This window comes from Myotis brandtii, unplaced genomic scaffold, assembly GCF_000412655.1.
Source record: "Myotis brandtii unplaced genomic scaffold, ASM41265v1 scaffold638, whole genome shotgun sequence".
Lineage (NCBI taxonomy): Eukaryota > Metazoa > Chordata > Mammalia > Chiroptera > Vespertilionidae > Myotis > Myotis brandtii.
In genome coordinates this window covers 286,290-300,733 of record NW_005370445.1, presented here as the reverse complement: position 1 = coordinate 300,733, position 14,444 = coordinate 286,290, and the positions used below count along the sequence as shown (strand labels likewise).

Below are 14,444 nucleotides of genomic sequence, written 5' to 3'. Positions count from 1 at the left end.
CTGCTAGGGGTCCAGCTGGGCCTGGCTGCTGGCCTGAGGCCTCCCCGTGGAAGGGGAACAGACAGGTGACTCCTTCGTAGAGGCCACGGGCGCTCTCCATCTGTGTCCCTGTCACTGCGTGGAGATGAGAGGTGGAAGGCGAGGTGTGCCTGTGGGCGGTGCCTGCTGCGGGACCTGTGGGGCTCGGTGCACAGTGGGAAGCACAGGGCTCCTCGATCGGGACTTACAAGAATCCGCGATGGTGACAGCAGAGCACTGCCCCAAGCACAGGCCCTCTGGTGCGGCCCGGGAGCTTGCAGGGGTCTCAGGCCTTGAAGCTGGCCCTGACCCTCAGTGTGGGTGAAGCATGTCCCCCGACTGTCTTCCTTCTGTTCTTGCGTTCCTTTCTCTGTTTTCTTGAGGTCTTCTTCTTCTCATACAGGCCATGTCTTGCAAGTCTGTGTTTGGGTTTGTTTTTCTTTGCGTAACCCCAGGAATCAGATCACGCCAAAGCCAGTGGTCTTGCCACCACCAACGTGGGTTCTGAATCCAAACACAAAGATGGCGCCAGGTGTGGTCTTACACATGGTGGCTAGTTTTCCCCGGATTTCTGTCTTGGGTCCTGTTGCCTTCCCAGGGTGAAGGACGTCAATGACGATTTGCTTCCACTGAAGTAGCCAGTTGGCCGTGAACTTCCTGGTTCGGATAGTTACCGTGCCGTTCATGGTGAAGGTTGATCTTCAAGCAGTGAGGGAGGAAAAGAGCCACTTGGATTTTTTTTTTTAAGTCAGCAATAAAGCTGGACAAAGAGTAAATTACGTTAAATGTGAAAAGCCAGGAAGAACCCATGCTTCCTGCCACCACCCAGGGCTGGGGTTGCACACCCCGGGGCAGGTGGGGAGGAGTGGCACCTGGGAGAGGAAGCCCTTCGGCCACCAGCTTTGTGTCTAAAAGGCACCGCGTGATGCCAGGGAAGTGCTTCGGGGGAACGCTCCCGGGGTGCCTTCTTTCCCTGAAAGTCTGGGCTGTTTCCCTCTTTCTTGCAGAACCAATCCCGGGAACCACAGGCAGCAACACAGACATCCCAGGCGACGCCGAGGAGGGGAGGTCCAGGACCGTGGTGGCCGTCATTGCGCTGCTGCTGACCGTGATTGTGGCGGCGGCCGCAGGCTGGTGGTGCAGGAGCCGGTGTCCTCGCCGCCGGGGCTACTACACAGGTACCAGGCGGGGCGCACGTGTAGCTGCTGGCGTTTGTTTATTTGGTGGGAATCGGTGCTTTTGCCTTTCTCAAGATGTTTATAAACTCTGCAAGGAGGTGGTTTCGTCTCAAGTGCAGTTTTAGTGGCGTTAGCATCCCGAGCGAGCACAGCTCCGCCAAAGCTCCCGCACGAGTCTGAGGCCCCTTCCTGACGCCGTCTCCCGGTTTGGGGTGGGGGAGAGGATGGGCTCCGAATCTAGAGGTCAGGATGGAGTTCATTTCTGCGGGAGCCGAGCTGCCCATCGGCCAGGCCGCAGAGGGCGCCCTGAGTCTGGGCACAAAGCATCTCAATGTGCTTCCCACGCTTCCCTCCTACAGAGCAGAGCGTCTGCCCTGAGAGCGGGGTGCCCCCTGGGAGTCTGTTCTCAGCCCAAGCACTTGAGCCACGGGGGTCTTTAGACCACCCCTCCCCCCCCCCTCCCCAGGGCCTACCCTGAGCATATTCCTGGTTTGTTCCAACAGGTGCCCAGGCTGCGAGGCCAGAGCGGGGGTTCACCGGTGAGTTTGCCAGAGGCTTGGGGAGGAAGCGGGCAGGTTCCGCGGGCCTGGGCAGCCTGGCAGCCGCTCCCTCCACGTTCGCCACTCGGCACGAGCGTTACCTGGTGACTGGGCCAGGCACAGGGCCTCTGTGTTCAGAGACACCGAACCCCAGTGCAGGCACTTTCCACCGGCCCTGCCGCCAAGTCCTGCCCGGGGGCCACTTGCTGACGCTGGAACTTTCCACGCACACACAGGGCAGGAGAGCGAGCAAAATGAGGGCCCTGCACCTCCACCCAGCCTCCATTCTCCTTCCTCACTGCCCTGCCCTCCCACCCCACCCCTACGGGGGGCTTAAGTGGGTTCGGACACTGAGTCCTTACTAATAGAACAGTATCGGGTGTTTCCCGGGGAACCGAGCACCCCACGGTCCCGGGAGCAAAGGTCGGTGTGACTCCCACCCCAAGTCGGGAACAATCTTCACCCACAGTCTCCAATTCCCAGCAGCTGCCGCGGGCTGCGCGTGGCTTTGCAGTCAGACCAGCCCTCGCTCGACACTGTAGGCAAACCACTGCCCTGCCTGACCCCATCCCTCTACCCGGGGAGCCTGGGCCTGTGGCCGACTGCGGCTGCAGGAGGGGCGCTCCCGGCCCGCAAGCCAGTTGGGGATGACACACCCTTCAGACAGCAGACAGCGGGGCGGCCTGACCCGAGGCTGCGGAGCAGCCGCTGCAGGCGAGTGTTCACATCCCTCTCCCTTCTCTTCCCTCCAAGACCTTCACGTTTGACAAGAACTCACCACCCAGGACGTGGACCCGGCTCCCGAGAGACGCCACCCGGAGGGACGGCAGAAGGATGCTGGGGAACTGCCTCCGGGCAGGCTGGTGGCCAAGGGCAGCTCAGCCTGCGCCCTTAGCAAAGAGCTTCATGGACACGAAGCCTCTCTGGCCTGGGGTCCCTTCCCCTGGAAAGACCGCACTTAACCCCAGGGGAGCAGGTGCCCCAGCTTCGCTGCCAAACACAGCAGAAAGGGACCCCGAGACGGCTCCTTCCCGCCTCCAGCCCTTCTCCGGGTCCCGACGCACGCTGTGGGGCGAGGGGTCTCAGTGACAGGAGGACAGGCCCCGTGTGGATGGAAGAGGGACGGCGCCGCTCTCTCCCGGGGGCCCTGCAGGGTGAGGTGCGGAGGGTGTTTGCGGGGCCCCGTGGTTGCCTGTGCACGTGTGCGCATCCCGCCTGCAGGGAACGGTCAACACGGAGACCCTGGCGTTCGCTTTCCTCTGAGACCCTCACCGGGGAGAAGCAGCCTCGGGTGTTTGGGTGAAAAGCTCGGCTTCCCTCCTGCAAAAGCACAGCCAAATCCACACGAAGAAGGTTGCTGCAGGCGCCCACGTGCTGGGCCCCGCGGCAGGAGGCCGTGCCCTGGAGGGACTGAGGACACGCCCGGCCAGCGGACACGGGCGTGTGGCCACCAGTCCTTGAGGGGGGCGCGGCACCATGGAGGGGCTCTCCAGTCGGCAGCCTTCAGAGCAGGAATTTCCTCCGAGTGTGGTCCGGGCAGCTCCCTGCACTGCTGCCACGGCCTCTCGCCCGGCCGCCCCTGAGGACCTGCAGGGGGTGATGGAGACCCAACTCAAACACCGGTTCCTCGGAGCCCACGGCCCCCAAGGGATGGGCGTGGGCAGTGTCGTGGCCTCCCCGGGCAGTGCCCACGCTGTGGCCTGGGATGAATCTTGCAGTTTGATGTTTCCAGGGCGTTCTGCGAAGGAGGCTGCCAGGTAACCCAGGTGTGCACACCCCGGAAGATGGGGCCGGAGGTTCCCATGGCCTTCAGCACGGATGGGCCCCAGACCCAGAGTTGGGGCAGAAGTGAGGACCGGGCTCCGTGGTGAAGCTGCGTCCCACACTTGTCACAAGAAATCCTTGGTGTGTTTTGTGGCAAAAAGCCCTCGTGTGGCTTTTACTTGAGGGCGACAAGGGCCCACCAGACTTTTCACATGGAAGCATTAGAAGACACGTGTCATCCCTGAAAGAGCGACAGAAGGGCCACTAACTGGCATTTGGAGCAAAGCACTGGGTGTGGCGCCCACCCTCCGTCCCAGGCCCTGGGCGCCCAGGCGGTGCTGGGGCACCCGCGAAGAGAAGCTGGTGTCCTTCTCGGAGGCAGCGGCAGGGGGGCCTCCCTCAGGCTTCTCCCAGCACGTGCGGACCTGGGCCTGGGGCTCCCGAGGCCACGAGCATGGTCTCCAGGCTCCGTGCCGATTCCTCATCTCGCCGCTGGTCACATGTGCGGGGTGCAGTCCTAGCTGGTTTGGATCAGTGGATAGAGGGCCGGTCTGCGGACTGAAGGGTCCTGGGTTTGATTCCAGTCGGGGGCACATGCCCAATTGTGGGCTCGATCCCCGGTGGGGGGCATGCAGGAGGCAGCCAATCTATGATTCTCATCATTGATGCTTCTCTCTCCCTCTCCCTCTGTGAAATCAATAAATATATATATTTTTTAAAAAGACGTGGCGCATATACACAATGGAATACGACTCGGCCTTAAAGAAGAATGAAATCTTATCATTTGCAGCCACATGCATGGACCTAAAAGGCATTGTGCTGAGTGAAATAAGACAGACAGGGAAAGACACGTGTCATGTGATTTCACTGACATGTGGGTCTGAAAAACAAAACAAACCAGCAGACCAGAAGCAGACGCAGATCCAGAGAACATTTTGACAGTTGCCAGATGGGAGGGGGGTTGAGGGTGGGGAAAAAAGGTGAAGGGATTAAGCAGTACAAATTGGTGGGTACAGAATAGGCCTGGGCAGCGTAGGGAATATGGTCAATAATACTGGGGCAACTGTGTATGGTGCCAGGTGGGCATGAGACATCACTTTGTAAGCTACATAAATGTCTAATCACTAGGTTGCCCACCTGAAATGAACATAATATTGTACATCAACTGTAACTGAAAAGTAAAACATTAAAATTTAAAAAATCATTTTCTAAGAAGGTGGGAGGGGTGTGGATACAGTGTAAAGCAGGGGTGGGCAAACTTTTTGACTCGAGGGCCACAATGGGTTCTTAAACTGGACCGAAGGGCCGGAACAAAAGCATGGATGGAGTGTTTGTGTGAACTAATATAAATTCAAAGTAAACATCATTACATAAAAGGGTACGGTCTTTTTTTTTTAGTTTTATTCATTTCAAACGGGCCGGATCCGGCCTGCGGGCCATAGTTTGCCCACGGCTGGTGTAGAGGCTCGAATCTGTGAGTGATGTGCAGCATCCGAGGGGCCCAGTGTCTCCGAACAGGCCTGGCCATGAAGCGGGCACGTAAGGTCTGGTGTGTCCAGATCTCGAAGATACAGCAATTCCTGCCCTGAAAGTGGTGTGACCTGTGGAGGGGACCCCGGGCCTTGGCAACCACTGGGAAAGGCTGGAGGTGCCCCTGTGGGGGGACAGCAGGCCAGGGCGAGGCAGAGGCCAGGGCAGCACTGCCATCACCCAGGGACGCGGGGGTCTCCGATTCTGCTCAGCTGCCCAGGAACCTGGCACCTGAGCCCGGCAGGGACTTTCCACGCTGCCCTCAGCGCTGAACGTGCAGGGCTCTTTGCAAAAAGGTGTCCAGCATCTCACACGTCCAGAAACGTTCCATTTGTCCCCGTGTCTGCGTCATAAACCTGACTTTTGTTTTTATAACTGATTGGGTTCTCTGTTCATCTTCCAATACACCCTCCAAATGTGAAAAAGAAAAAACTTCCTGTGAGACTAAGCAGACCCATTTGGGAAGGACGAGAGTTCATGTCACCATCTATATTTAATGTGTCCCCGGCAGGGTCAGGCGGGGATGGGATGTCGGAGGGGAAGGGCCCGAGCCAGTGGGGTCAGTGGCTGGGGGTCAGGGACCGTGGGAGAGCCTGCAGTCTGTGCTTCGAAGGACCGTGAAATCTCACAACTGGGAGGGGTTGTGTATAAACATTACTTCTTCATGGGACACATCCAGGAGTCCCTTCCCCTCTACAAGCTACAGGCACCAAGTAAAAACTAGTAGTAACAGGCAGCGGTCAAGGACACCGAAAGAACTGTGAATTTGAGGGCCCAGGCCTGGGCAGGCTACTGGCTGTAGACAAGAGACCCGCGAGCAGAAGGGGCCCCACAGTCACAGGGAGACCCCACACACAGCAAGAGGGACCCAGAGAGGGGGACACCATATTCAGAAGGAGACCCACAGTCAGAGGGTGACCTGCGGTGCGAGGAGGAGATGGTCCTGGAATCGCTCCATCGAGAAGGGTCATGGCCCGAGTCAGCATTCGTGAATCGGCTCCTGGGCATTCATTCCGGCACAGGCTTCCCAGAGGCCCCTGCCAGCTGGTGTCCTGACCCCAGAGTGGCCCCCTCGTCCTGGGGAGACCTGGGCCTGCCCCCGGGGGAGTGAGTTCTGTGTGAGTGGTCGCTTCCGGGAGGGTTCTGGGTTTTGGGGACCACTGTCTGAGCCCCAGGACAGATGTGGGGGGTCATGGGGGTTGCTCCACAATAGGCTTTAAGCATCATGCATCTTCTGCGTGGCCAGGGCATGGGCCAATGGGAGATTGCAATAAAACCCAACAGACTTTTAGTTAAAATTAATAGTACCTCCCCAAATGAACTTCCTGTCTGCCTTTAGGGCCTAAAGGAGGAAGTGACACTTTTGTAGCCCAAGAACCAAGTCGGAAAAGACCCTCTTAAGCACCTAGGTTTCCCAAAGCTGCCCTGGCATTCCTTCCACAACAAAGGAGGAGGGCATCTTGGCGGCCATGGCTTGGGGCCAGGGCCTGAGAGAGGGGTGCCAGCCAGGCCCGTCCACCTTGCAATGCAAGCAATGCCAGTGGGGTGGGGTGGGGAGAGGGAGTCTCTGTGAGGACAAGAGAAGGGGCGTGCAGTGTGTGGGAAAAGGATAGGTGCGCTAGGATGCTAGGTATGAGTCATCACCACTCTCCTCCTCCTCCTCCTCTTGACCAAGAGCTTCCTCTGCAGGGGTGGGCCGGCCACCTCTGGAGGGCACAGAATTTTCAGATACTGAATTGTGCTTGGGGGGTGCGGGGCAGGACCCTGTCCCACCCAAGTCTCTGGCTGTCCTTGGGCTGGCATAATAGCCCCACCCGGGGCAGGGGATGGTGGAGGAAGGGCCTGGGAGGCAGAAGCCACTCTCTCCTTGGAGTGGGGCTCTGTGCCCGTACGTCAGCTGGAATCAACCCCACGCATGTGGCTCAGGTAAGATACGGAGTTCATGTTCCCAGAGACACGCACGGTTCCCGCCCTAAAGCACCGGCTCCTCTGACTGCGCTCCTGGGCTTCCAGGGAGGCTGCAAGGTATCCCATACGAAGGCGAAGGCGACGCCACTGAGGGCGGGGCAGCAGCGCCAGGTCCCTCCTGGACCCCGCTGTGGTCCTGCAGAGGAAGTGTGCCTGCCCAAGGGGGGCTGTCCAGGGCCACCAGCAGGTCAGGACGGGCAGCCATGCTCCAGGGCCGGTCCCCATCAGGCCACAGGGGCGTCTGAGCCCCGCCCATGTCAGCAGGTGAGGTTTAGTAGGGCCACAGGTGAGGGAGGGACGAAGCAGCCATGTAGGTTAGGTTTTACACAGGAAATCATGGTGAACCAGAGTATGATTAGGTAAATACATGAGCTAGTTTTAAAACTCTTTGCATCAAATTCCAAAAAGCCTGCAATATTTTTTCTGGAAAAACTCCAGACTCACTGCTCTAGACTCCCTGGCCCATCTCCATGAAGTGGAGGTTGGGCTTCTTCAGCCCGACAAGAACAGCTTAGGGGCTGCACCCCAACCAGGGCCTCTGTCCCGGGGCCACTCCCAGCCCTGCCCTTCCCTAGTGGTTGGGACGGGCAGAGAGGACGGATCTCCCCCAGCTCCCTGGCGAGAGGTCAGGCTGTGCCCGGTGAAGGTCTCCATCAACAAGGTGGCCGCTCTGCAGGCGCTCACCACTGAGCCTGTCACGCTCTGTCACTTGTGGGCCCGACACCCCCGGCCTTGAAAACAAGCCCCTGCATTTAGCCTGTGTGTCTTCCTACAGCCGCAGCATGAATGGCCTGCATTTGCATGACACAGCAGAAGTCACAGCTCACTGGGCGTTCACAATAACATTGTCATGCAGCTAGACCGGCACCATTGCCCCTTCCCAGGGGCCTGGAAGCTGAGCAGAACCTACCAGCCCACCCGCTGTGGATGGCAGCATTTCCTGACCCCATATATGGGCTTCCTTTCATGGCAACAGAATGAGGTCCCTGTGATTTACTGAGAGAAGACAAGGCTCAGGGGCTTGTGACCCGGGGCCGAACCTGGCTGAGCCAAGCAAGGCACCCAGGGCGCAAAGCCTAGGGCAATGCTCCCTCCAGGGGCCGCGTCTGCACTTGAACCTGCCAGCGTGGTCCTCCGTCAGCTGGCTCTCGGAGGGGGGCACCACACTCCCTTCACCTTTGGTCTGGCCCTGCCTGTCCGAGGCCGTGGGAAACAGTGACTACATATTTAGGAATTTTGCATAATACCCTCTAGGTTCATCCGTGTTGTGGAAAATGGCAAGATTTCATTTTTTATGGCTGAGTAATATTCCATTTTGTATTGATCCCACATCTTTGTCCGTTCGTCTACCAGTGGGTACCTGGGTTGTTGCCATATCTTGGCTATTGTAAATAATGCTGCCATGCACGTGGGTCCATTTTTGTTTTCACATACGTTTTCCTTTTCTTTGGGTATGTACCCAGAACGGGGGCTACTGAGTGGTATGGCAGCTCTCGTTTTAACTTTCTGAGGAACCTCCATGCTGTTTTCCATGGTAGCTGCGCCAACTACACGAGGGTTCCCCTTCTCCACTTCCTCCCCAATGCTTAGCATTTGTTGACTTTCTGATGACAGTCACCCTAACAGGTGTGAGGTGACACCTCATTGTGGTTTTGATTTGCATCTCCAGATGGTGAGTGCTGTTGAGCATCTTTTCGTGTGCCTGTTGGCCGTCTCTACGTCCTCTTTGGAGAAATGTGTCATGTTATGTGAAATAAGTCAGAGAAAGACAAATACTGTAGGATCTTACTTATGTGTGGGCTCAAAGAAACGAAACAAAATAGGAGCAAACTCAGAGATACAGAGAACAATCGATGGCTGTCAGACAGAGGGGTTGAGGGGGATGAGTGAAATGGGAAGGGACTAAGAAATACAAATCACCAGTTACAGTGGGGCCTTGACTTAAGAGTTTAATTCATTCCGTGACGGAGCTCGTAACTCAAATTACTCGTATGTCAAATCATAAAGTGAACGAGTGAGACACGTGATGCTGGGCTGATGTTGTGGCGTTCACTGTGACGTTCGCTGCGCCAACTAGCGGTGGGGTATCTGAAGCTGGCTCGTAACCCGAATTTTAGCTCGCAACTCAAAGCAAAAAATCGGCCGAGAGACGGCTCGTATCTCGAAAAACTCGTTAGTCGGGACACTCATAAGTCAAGGCCCCACTGTACAGTCACGGGAGGCAAAGTGACAGCACAGGGAACATAGCCAGTGATATGTAATCACTATGTGTGGTGCCCGGTGGGTACGTCATCGGGTGACCCCTTTGTAAGGCATATAAATGTCTAATCACTATGTTGTACACCTGAAACTAACACATTATATGTCAACTATAATGAAAAGCCAATTGTTTAAAAATCTGGGAATTTTGCAGGCAGTTGTGAAGGGCCGGTAGCTTGCGCAGGCTGTGGGGGGAGTCAGGGGCATCCACCCGACAGGAGTTGGCACGCAGGTGGGCGGGCTGGGCGCACGGCTCAGTCCCGTCCTGGAGAACCAAGGTACCAGCAACACTCCTCCGTGGTCTCTGACACCCGACTCTTAGCCCAGGGCGCTCCCCAAATTATTTACCTGGACCTTTGCATTTCCTGTCCAAATCCTACCTGCTGAAGTGCTGTTCTGTCCGAAAAGTCCTCAGACCAAGTTGGCCAGAGGCCTTTTCCCCAAATAACAACCCTTTGCATGGGGCAGCCCTTTACCTGCAAACTTGTCAGGAAGGCACTGGCAGTGTCTGTTCTTAAATGACGGTTGAATGACTAATTTCAATAGGACGGCACCTGGACGCAGACCCCTGGGTGGGATGGGGGCCTCTCCTCTCACACACTCTCCCCAGGGAAGCCGACTGCACCCCCCCCCCCCCCCCGCCCCCCGCACATTATTAGCTCAAGAAACAGTCCTTGGCTCCTGGACATAGTGTTTTTGTGGCTTGATTTATAGCAGTTCCTTTGACAAAGGGAATTTCCATCAGTTTGTTTAGAAAATTTTTGTTAACGGCTTCTATTTTTAACACTCTCAGCTGAGGTCCCCAGCTTGCCTTTGTGAGGTCCAAGGTCCATGAGATGCCCCTTCTCACGAATCGGTTCTGTCCCAGCACTCGGTGCTGCGCCGTGGTGGCTTCCTGTTCAGTCATTCATTCCTCCATCCAGCATTCCTCCATCCGGCACTCACCCAGCACTCATCTGCCACTCACTCATCCCTCCAGCGTTCACTCATTCATTCATTCCTTCATCCAACATGCCTCCATCCGACACTCACCCAGCACTCATCTGCCTCTCATTCATCCCTCCAGCGTTCACTCAGTCATTCATTCCTTCTTCCAACATGCGCCCCCAGGAGGGCAGGATTGCTCCCCGAAAGCCAAGTGCTGGGGCCGTGGCAGCAACTGTTCCAGGCAGGGGGATGTTGGTGAACTTCACAGAAGACAGGGAAACGAGACGATGTCAGAGCGGCCCGGGTTCCGGAAGAGGATAAAAGGGGTGAGCTTCCTGAGGAGGTGACATGCGTCCAAATCTATCCCCTGCACCATTCATTCATTCACTCATTCACTCTGGGCACAGGACGGTCAGGCCTCCCACTGCACAGCAGTGACCGACTGCAGACTCGACACCAGCTCAGTCATCGCTGGGTCCCAGGGGTAGACTCGGGCTGATGGCCGGGCTGACGGAGAAACCAGATTGTTCTCCCACGGTGAATGGGCAGGCCTGCGGAGGAGGGGCCCTCGGGGGCTGGTCTTGACCAGTGGGGAGCAGGACTGGAGGCCCCCTGGTCCATTCCCCACGATGGAGGACGGTTGGGGTGGTCTCGGGGTTGGGGGTTTCTTTGAAAAGTTAGGACGTATTGTCAGTAAGGACGCTCACTCACTGACACGCGAATGCTCCCTGCTTCCCCTCCTTGCTCCCACTGCCCACATGTCTTATTTTGCCCAGATCCTCAGCTACTCTCCAAGGAGGCTCTTCCTGCCACAGGGTCCTGGGCTGGGCCTCATCCCTGCCTCCCTGGTCCAGCGTCATGCCGCATGAATCTTCCAGCCACGTGGGGTGCTATGGGCCCCCCAAACTTGCAGGGTTCCATGCCTCCTGCAAGACAAGACCTGCCTTTGAGCCCCACGTGGCCGCCAGTGCCCACTGCTCCCTCCACCCACTCCACGGGCGTGGGCCATCCCCGGCCCTCCGAGGAGCCTGATCTCACCCACCATGACTTCCCACCAAGGTGTCCCCTCGCTGCCCTGCCTCTCCCTCCTGCAGCCACCCAGCCCCCAGGTGCCTGAGGACCCCCAGAAGCCCCATCTCCCCGACAAAGCCTTCTCCGTGGCTCCGCGGCAATGGTATGACAGGACCCCCCTACCCCGCCACCTGCACAGGAGTCAGAGAGTGACAATCTGGGCCCCAGGGGGTCACCCAGCACTGCCGTCCTTCACGGCGGTGGGGTGTGAGGAGCAGATGAGGTACTGACCTAGCTCAGCCTGCACCAGTGACATGGGCGTCGCCGCCCTTACCCTCTGAGGTTCATTCTGACACGTCGTGTGTCCCAGGAGAGAGGTCAGAAGGACACCAGAGGGGCCCGCAAGATGGGGTCGGGCCAAGAGCAGCTTCTCGGGGCAGGGAGGGGGGATGCGGACGTGGATGGAGGGCCCACTGTGCTGGGCTAAAGGGAGAAAGTGGGTTCGTGGGGGCCCTGCTAGAGAGAGTGGGTCACAGACGGCGGGAGATGGGGGTCACTTCACAGACAGGCAGCGACACCAGCGCCGTCCGCCCACAAGCCTAACGCAGGCTCCGGACCGCAGCCAGAGCGGCCTACCAGGGCTTCTCCCCAGCACACGGACAGCTGTCCACTTACTCTGTCCTGGGCCTGCAGTGTGCTCTCTACGGGCCAGCAGCACCTGCCCCGCAGTGACAACCCAAACGTCTCCAGACTTTGCAGATCAAAATCATACAGGTGAGGAGCCTGGTGCAGACCCAGCTTCGTCCCCAGAAAATGACTGTGTCCGCTCTGCCTGCCCCTGAGGGTCTGAGTCACCGGCCAGGCCACTGGTCGTGGTTCTGGTGGTTCTTGACCCTGAGACAGTATCAGGGACGAACACACCAGTGAATGAACAAAGGAAAGAAAGGATGAACGAACCAACCAGCACACGAACAAACGACCGAGGGAGGCAGGGAGCGCTCTCCGGGTGGCAAGGCTGCGCCTGTGTGCTGTCCTTCACCACAGAGGCCCGTCCGAGCCCTGGAGCTGAAGTCACTTTGGAAAACCCCTTCAGAAACGTCTAGAAGAAGAGCAGGTGTGCAGTTTGAGGGCAGGAAATAGCAAACAGGTGCTACATGAGTGGCCGGCAGGCAGCCACCTGCAGGCCCGGCGACACAGGATCCCTCTGCAGACGGGGCCGAGGTGGTGGTGGCTGGTCCCCCTCGACCCTGTGCACCTGCTGGGCCTCCGTGTCCCACGGACTCAGTGACTCTGCTCCTGGCCTCAGGTGGCTGTCTGTGTAGTGGGCATGGACCCCCAGGCCTGCAGCTGGGGGTGAGTGGGGGGGGGGACAGGACAGAGGGCACATGTGACTGCCCGGGGTCCCCCTGAGGCCCACAGTGAGCCCAGCTCCCACTGACACCCTGTAGAATTACTATTATTGCCTTCGCTTTGTTGCCAGGGCCATTACTGATTTCAGCAGCTTGGGGCTGGGGCACTGGCAGTTGAGTGTGGGGAGAGGGAAGGAGCCAGGTGGGAGGCAGGAGGGGAGGGGGCTGGTGGCCGTGCTGGGACAGGGCTGCAGGCTGCTCGCCTCCAGCTGCCTGGAGAGGGCCCAGCCGTCAGGCCCAGGCCCCCAGCTGACTTCCCTGCACTAGGGGGTCCCAGGGGAGCAGCGGAACCGCCCCACCGTGTTCAGGCCGGGACACGGACTGGCCATCGGCCCCGCATCGCCCTGGTGTGGAGGTCCTGGGTGGGCCCAGGCCCTGCCCTGTGAACTCACTGGTGGCTGTCACAGTAGGAAAGCCCCCAGCTCCTGCCACCGGCACCCCGGACGCTCTGGTCCCCGGTGCTTCCTGAGGCTCCCGTGCGTGTCTCCTCCTCGCGGCCACATCCGGGGCCTCGCCAGACCTGAGCGACTGCTCGCAGAGTTCACTTCCGTCCGGTTTCAGGCTGGTGCGTCTCATGGGGTTAAAACCATTTCCCCACGAGCATTTAAACTTACTTATTTTCTTAAGTCACGAGTGAATCACATCTGCCACAAGCACTTGGATCAGCCCAGAGGGACTGACCACCCAGAAGTTTCTATTTGCAAAGATAACCTTCACCAGGAAGAAATCAGGACTCAGACGGACGTAAAGTGAATTCGTGCATATGAACGTGTCAGCTCGTTTCCAGTGAGGGGACAGTTGGTGTCCCGGCCGGTTCACAGGAGCAGAGAAGAAAGCACAGATGCACACGCGTGAAGGAATAGGGACTCGGATTCAAACACGGTGGGAGCTGGCTTCCCGGAGCCGGGGCGGGGGCTGACAGCCCCCACGGGCAGGATGAATCTGCAGGTTCTAGTCCTTTCCTGGCACTGCTGGAACCAAGTACACGGATGGACAGAGCAGCTTAAAATAAGAGACGGCAGCTCTCCCTGCCCTGAGACAGAGTGCCAGCTGGTGCCATCGGAGGCACTGAGGGGGGCCTGCCTGCCTCTTCCCAGAGCCCCGTGCTGCCAGCCTCCATCCCTCAATCTCTGCCTCCACCTCCATGGCTTTTCCTCTCTGTCATGCGGCTCATATCTCCTTTCCTCTCTCTTGTAAGTGCATAAGTAACTGAATTTCAGGCCCACCCTAAATCCAGAATAATTTCATGCCGAGGTCCTTAAATGAATGGCATCTGCAAAGACTCTGATTTCCAAAGGAGGTCACACCCGTGGGGAGGAGGGTGAGGGTGTGGACATATCCCCTTGGGGGCCACTCTTCAACCCGCTGTTGAGAAACAGCCGTATTGCTGTCAGTTACCATAACGTGCAGAGCAACAAGTGTTCACAGGCAATCAAGGCTAGAACCGGAAACCGGAGGAGGCAGTGCAGGGAAGACACCCTGTCATCTTTGAATCCTTGCTGCTTACTCCGAAGTTCCGTGCACTGAGGTCTCAGAAATCATCTCCAGACTCTGGGTGACAGCCGGTCTTTTACCCTCACTGGCCTGAGAGCTGCAGGCACGGCGGGGGGGACCTGGTACGCTGGGTAATGACAGGGGTTCTGAGGTCTGTGGGACACCAAGGAGGTGTCCACAGCACCCACAGGCCTGAGTGTAGCGGTCAAGTGGAATGAAGTTAACTAGAAAAGGACTTTCTGCCAGGAAAAGGTGGGAGCCTGCAAGCGGGCCACGTCAGAACAAAGTCTTGCAAGCAAGACTTATTGTTCAGAGGCAGAACTTTCCTTGAGGTGATAAATAGTCCA

The 14,444-nt window shown here is 57.9% G+C and overlaps 1 protein-coding gene and 1 pseudogene across 1 annotated transcript in view; one reads left to right on the top strand and one right to left on the bottom strand.

Annotated features, from left to right (window-relative positions):
* Positions 1-4,081, top strand: part of ICOSLG (inducible T-cell co-stimulator ligand) — a 7,646-nt gene extending 3,565 nt beyond the window's left edge. The window contains exons 5-7 of the mRNA XM_005880427.2: positions 1,026-1,196; positions 1,700-1,735; positions 2,489-4,081. Of these exons, the coding sequence (XP_005880489.2) occupies positions 1,026-1,196; positions 1,700-1,735; positions 2,489-2,502 (221 nt within the window). The 3' untranslated portion in view covers positions 2,503-4,081. The remainder of the gene's footprint in view (positions 1-1,025; positions 1,197-1,699; positions 1,736-2,488) is intronic.
* On the bottom strand, positions 20-1,019 carry LOC106723756 (annotated as a pseudogene).
* Positions 4,082-14,444: the final 10,363 nt, after the last annotated feature.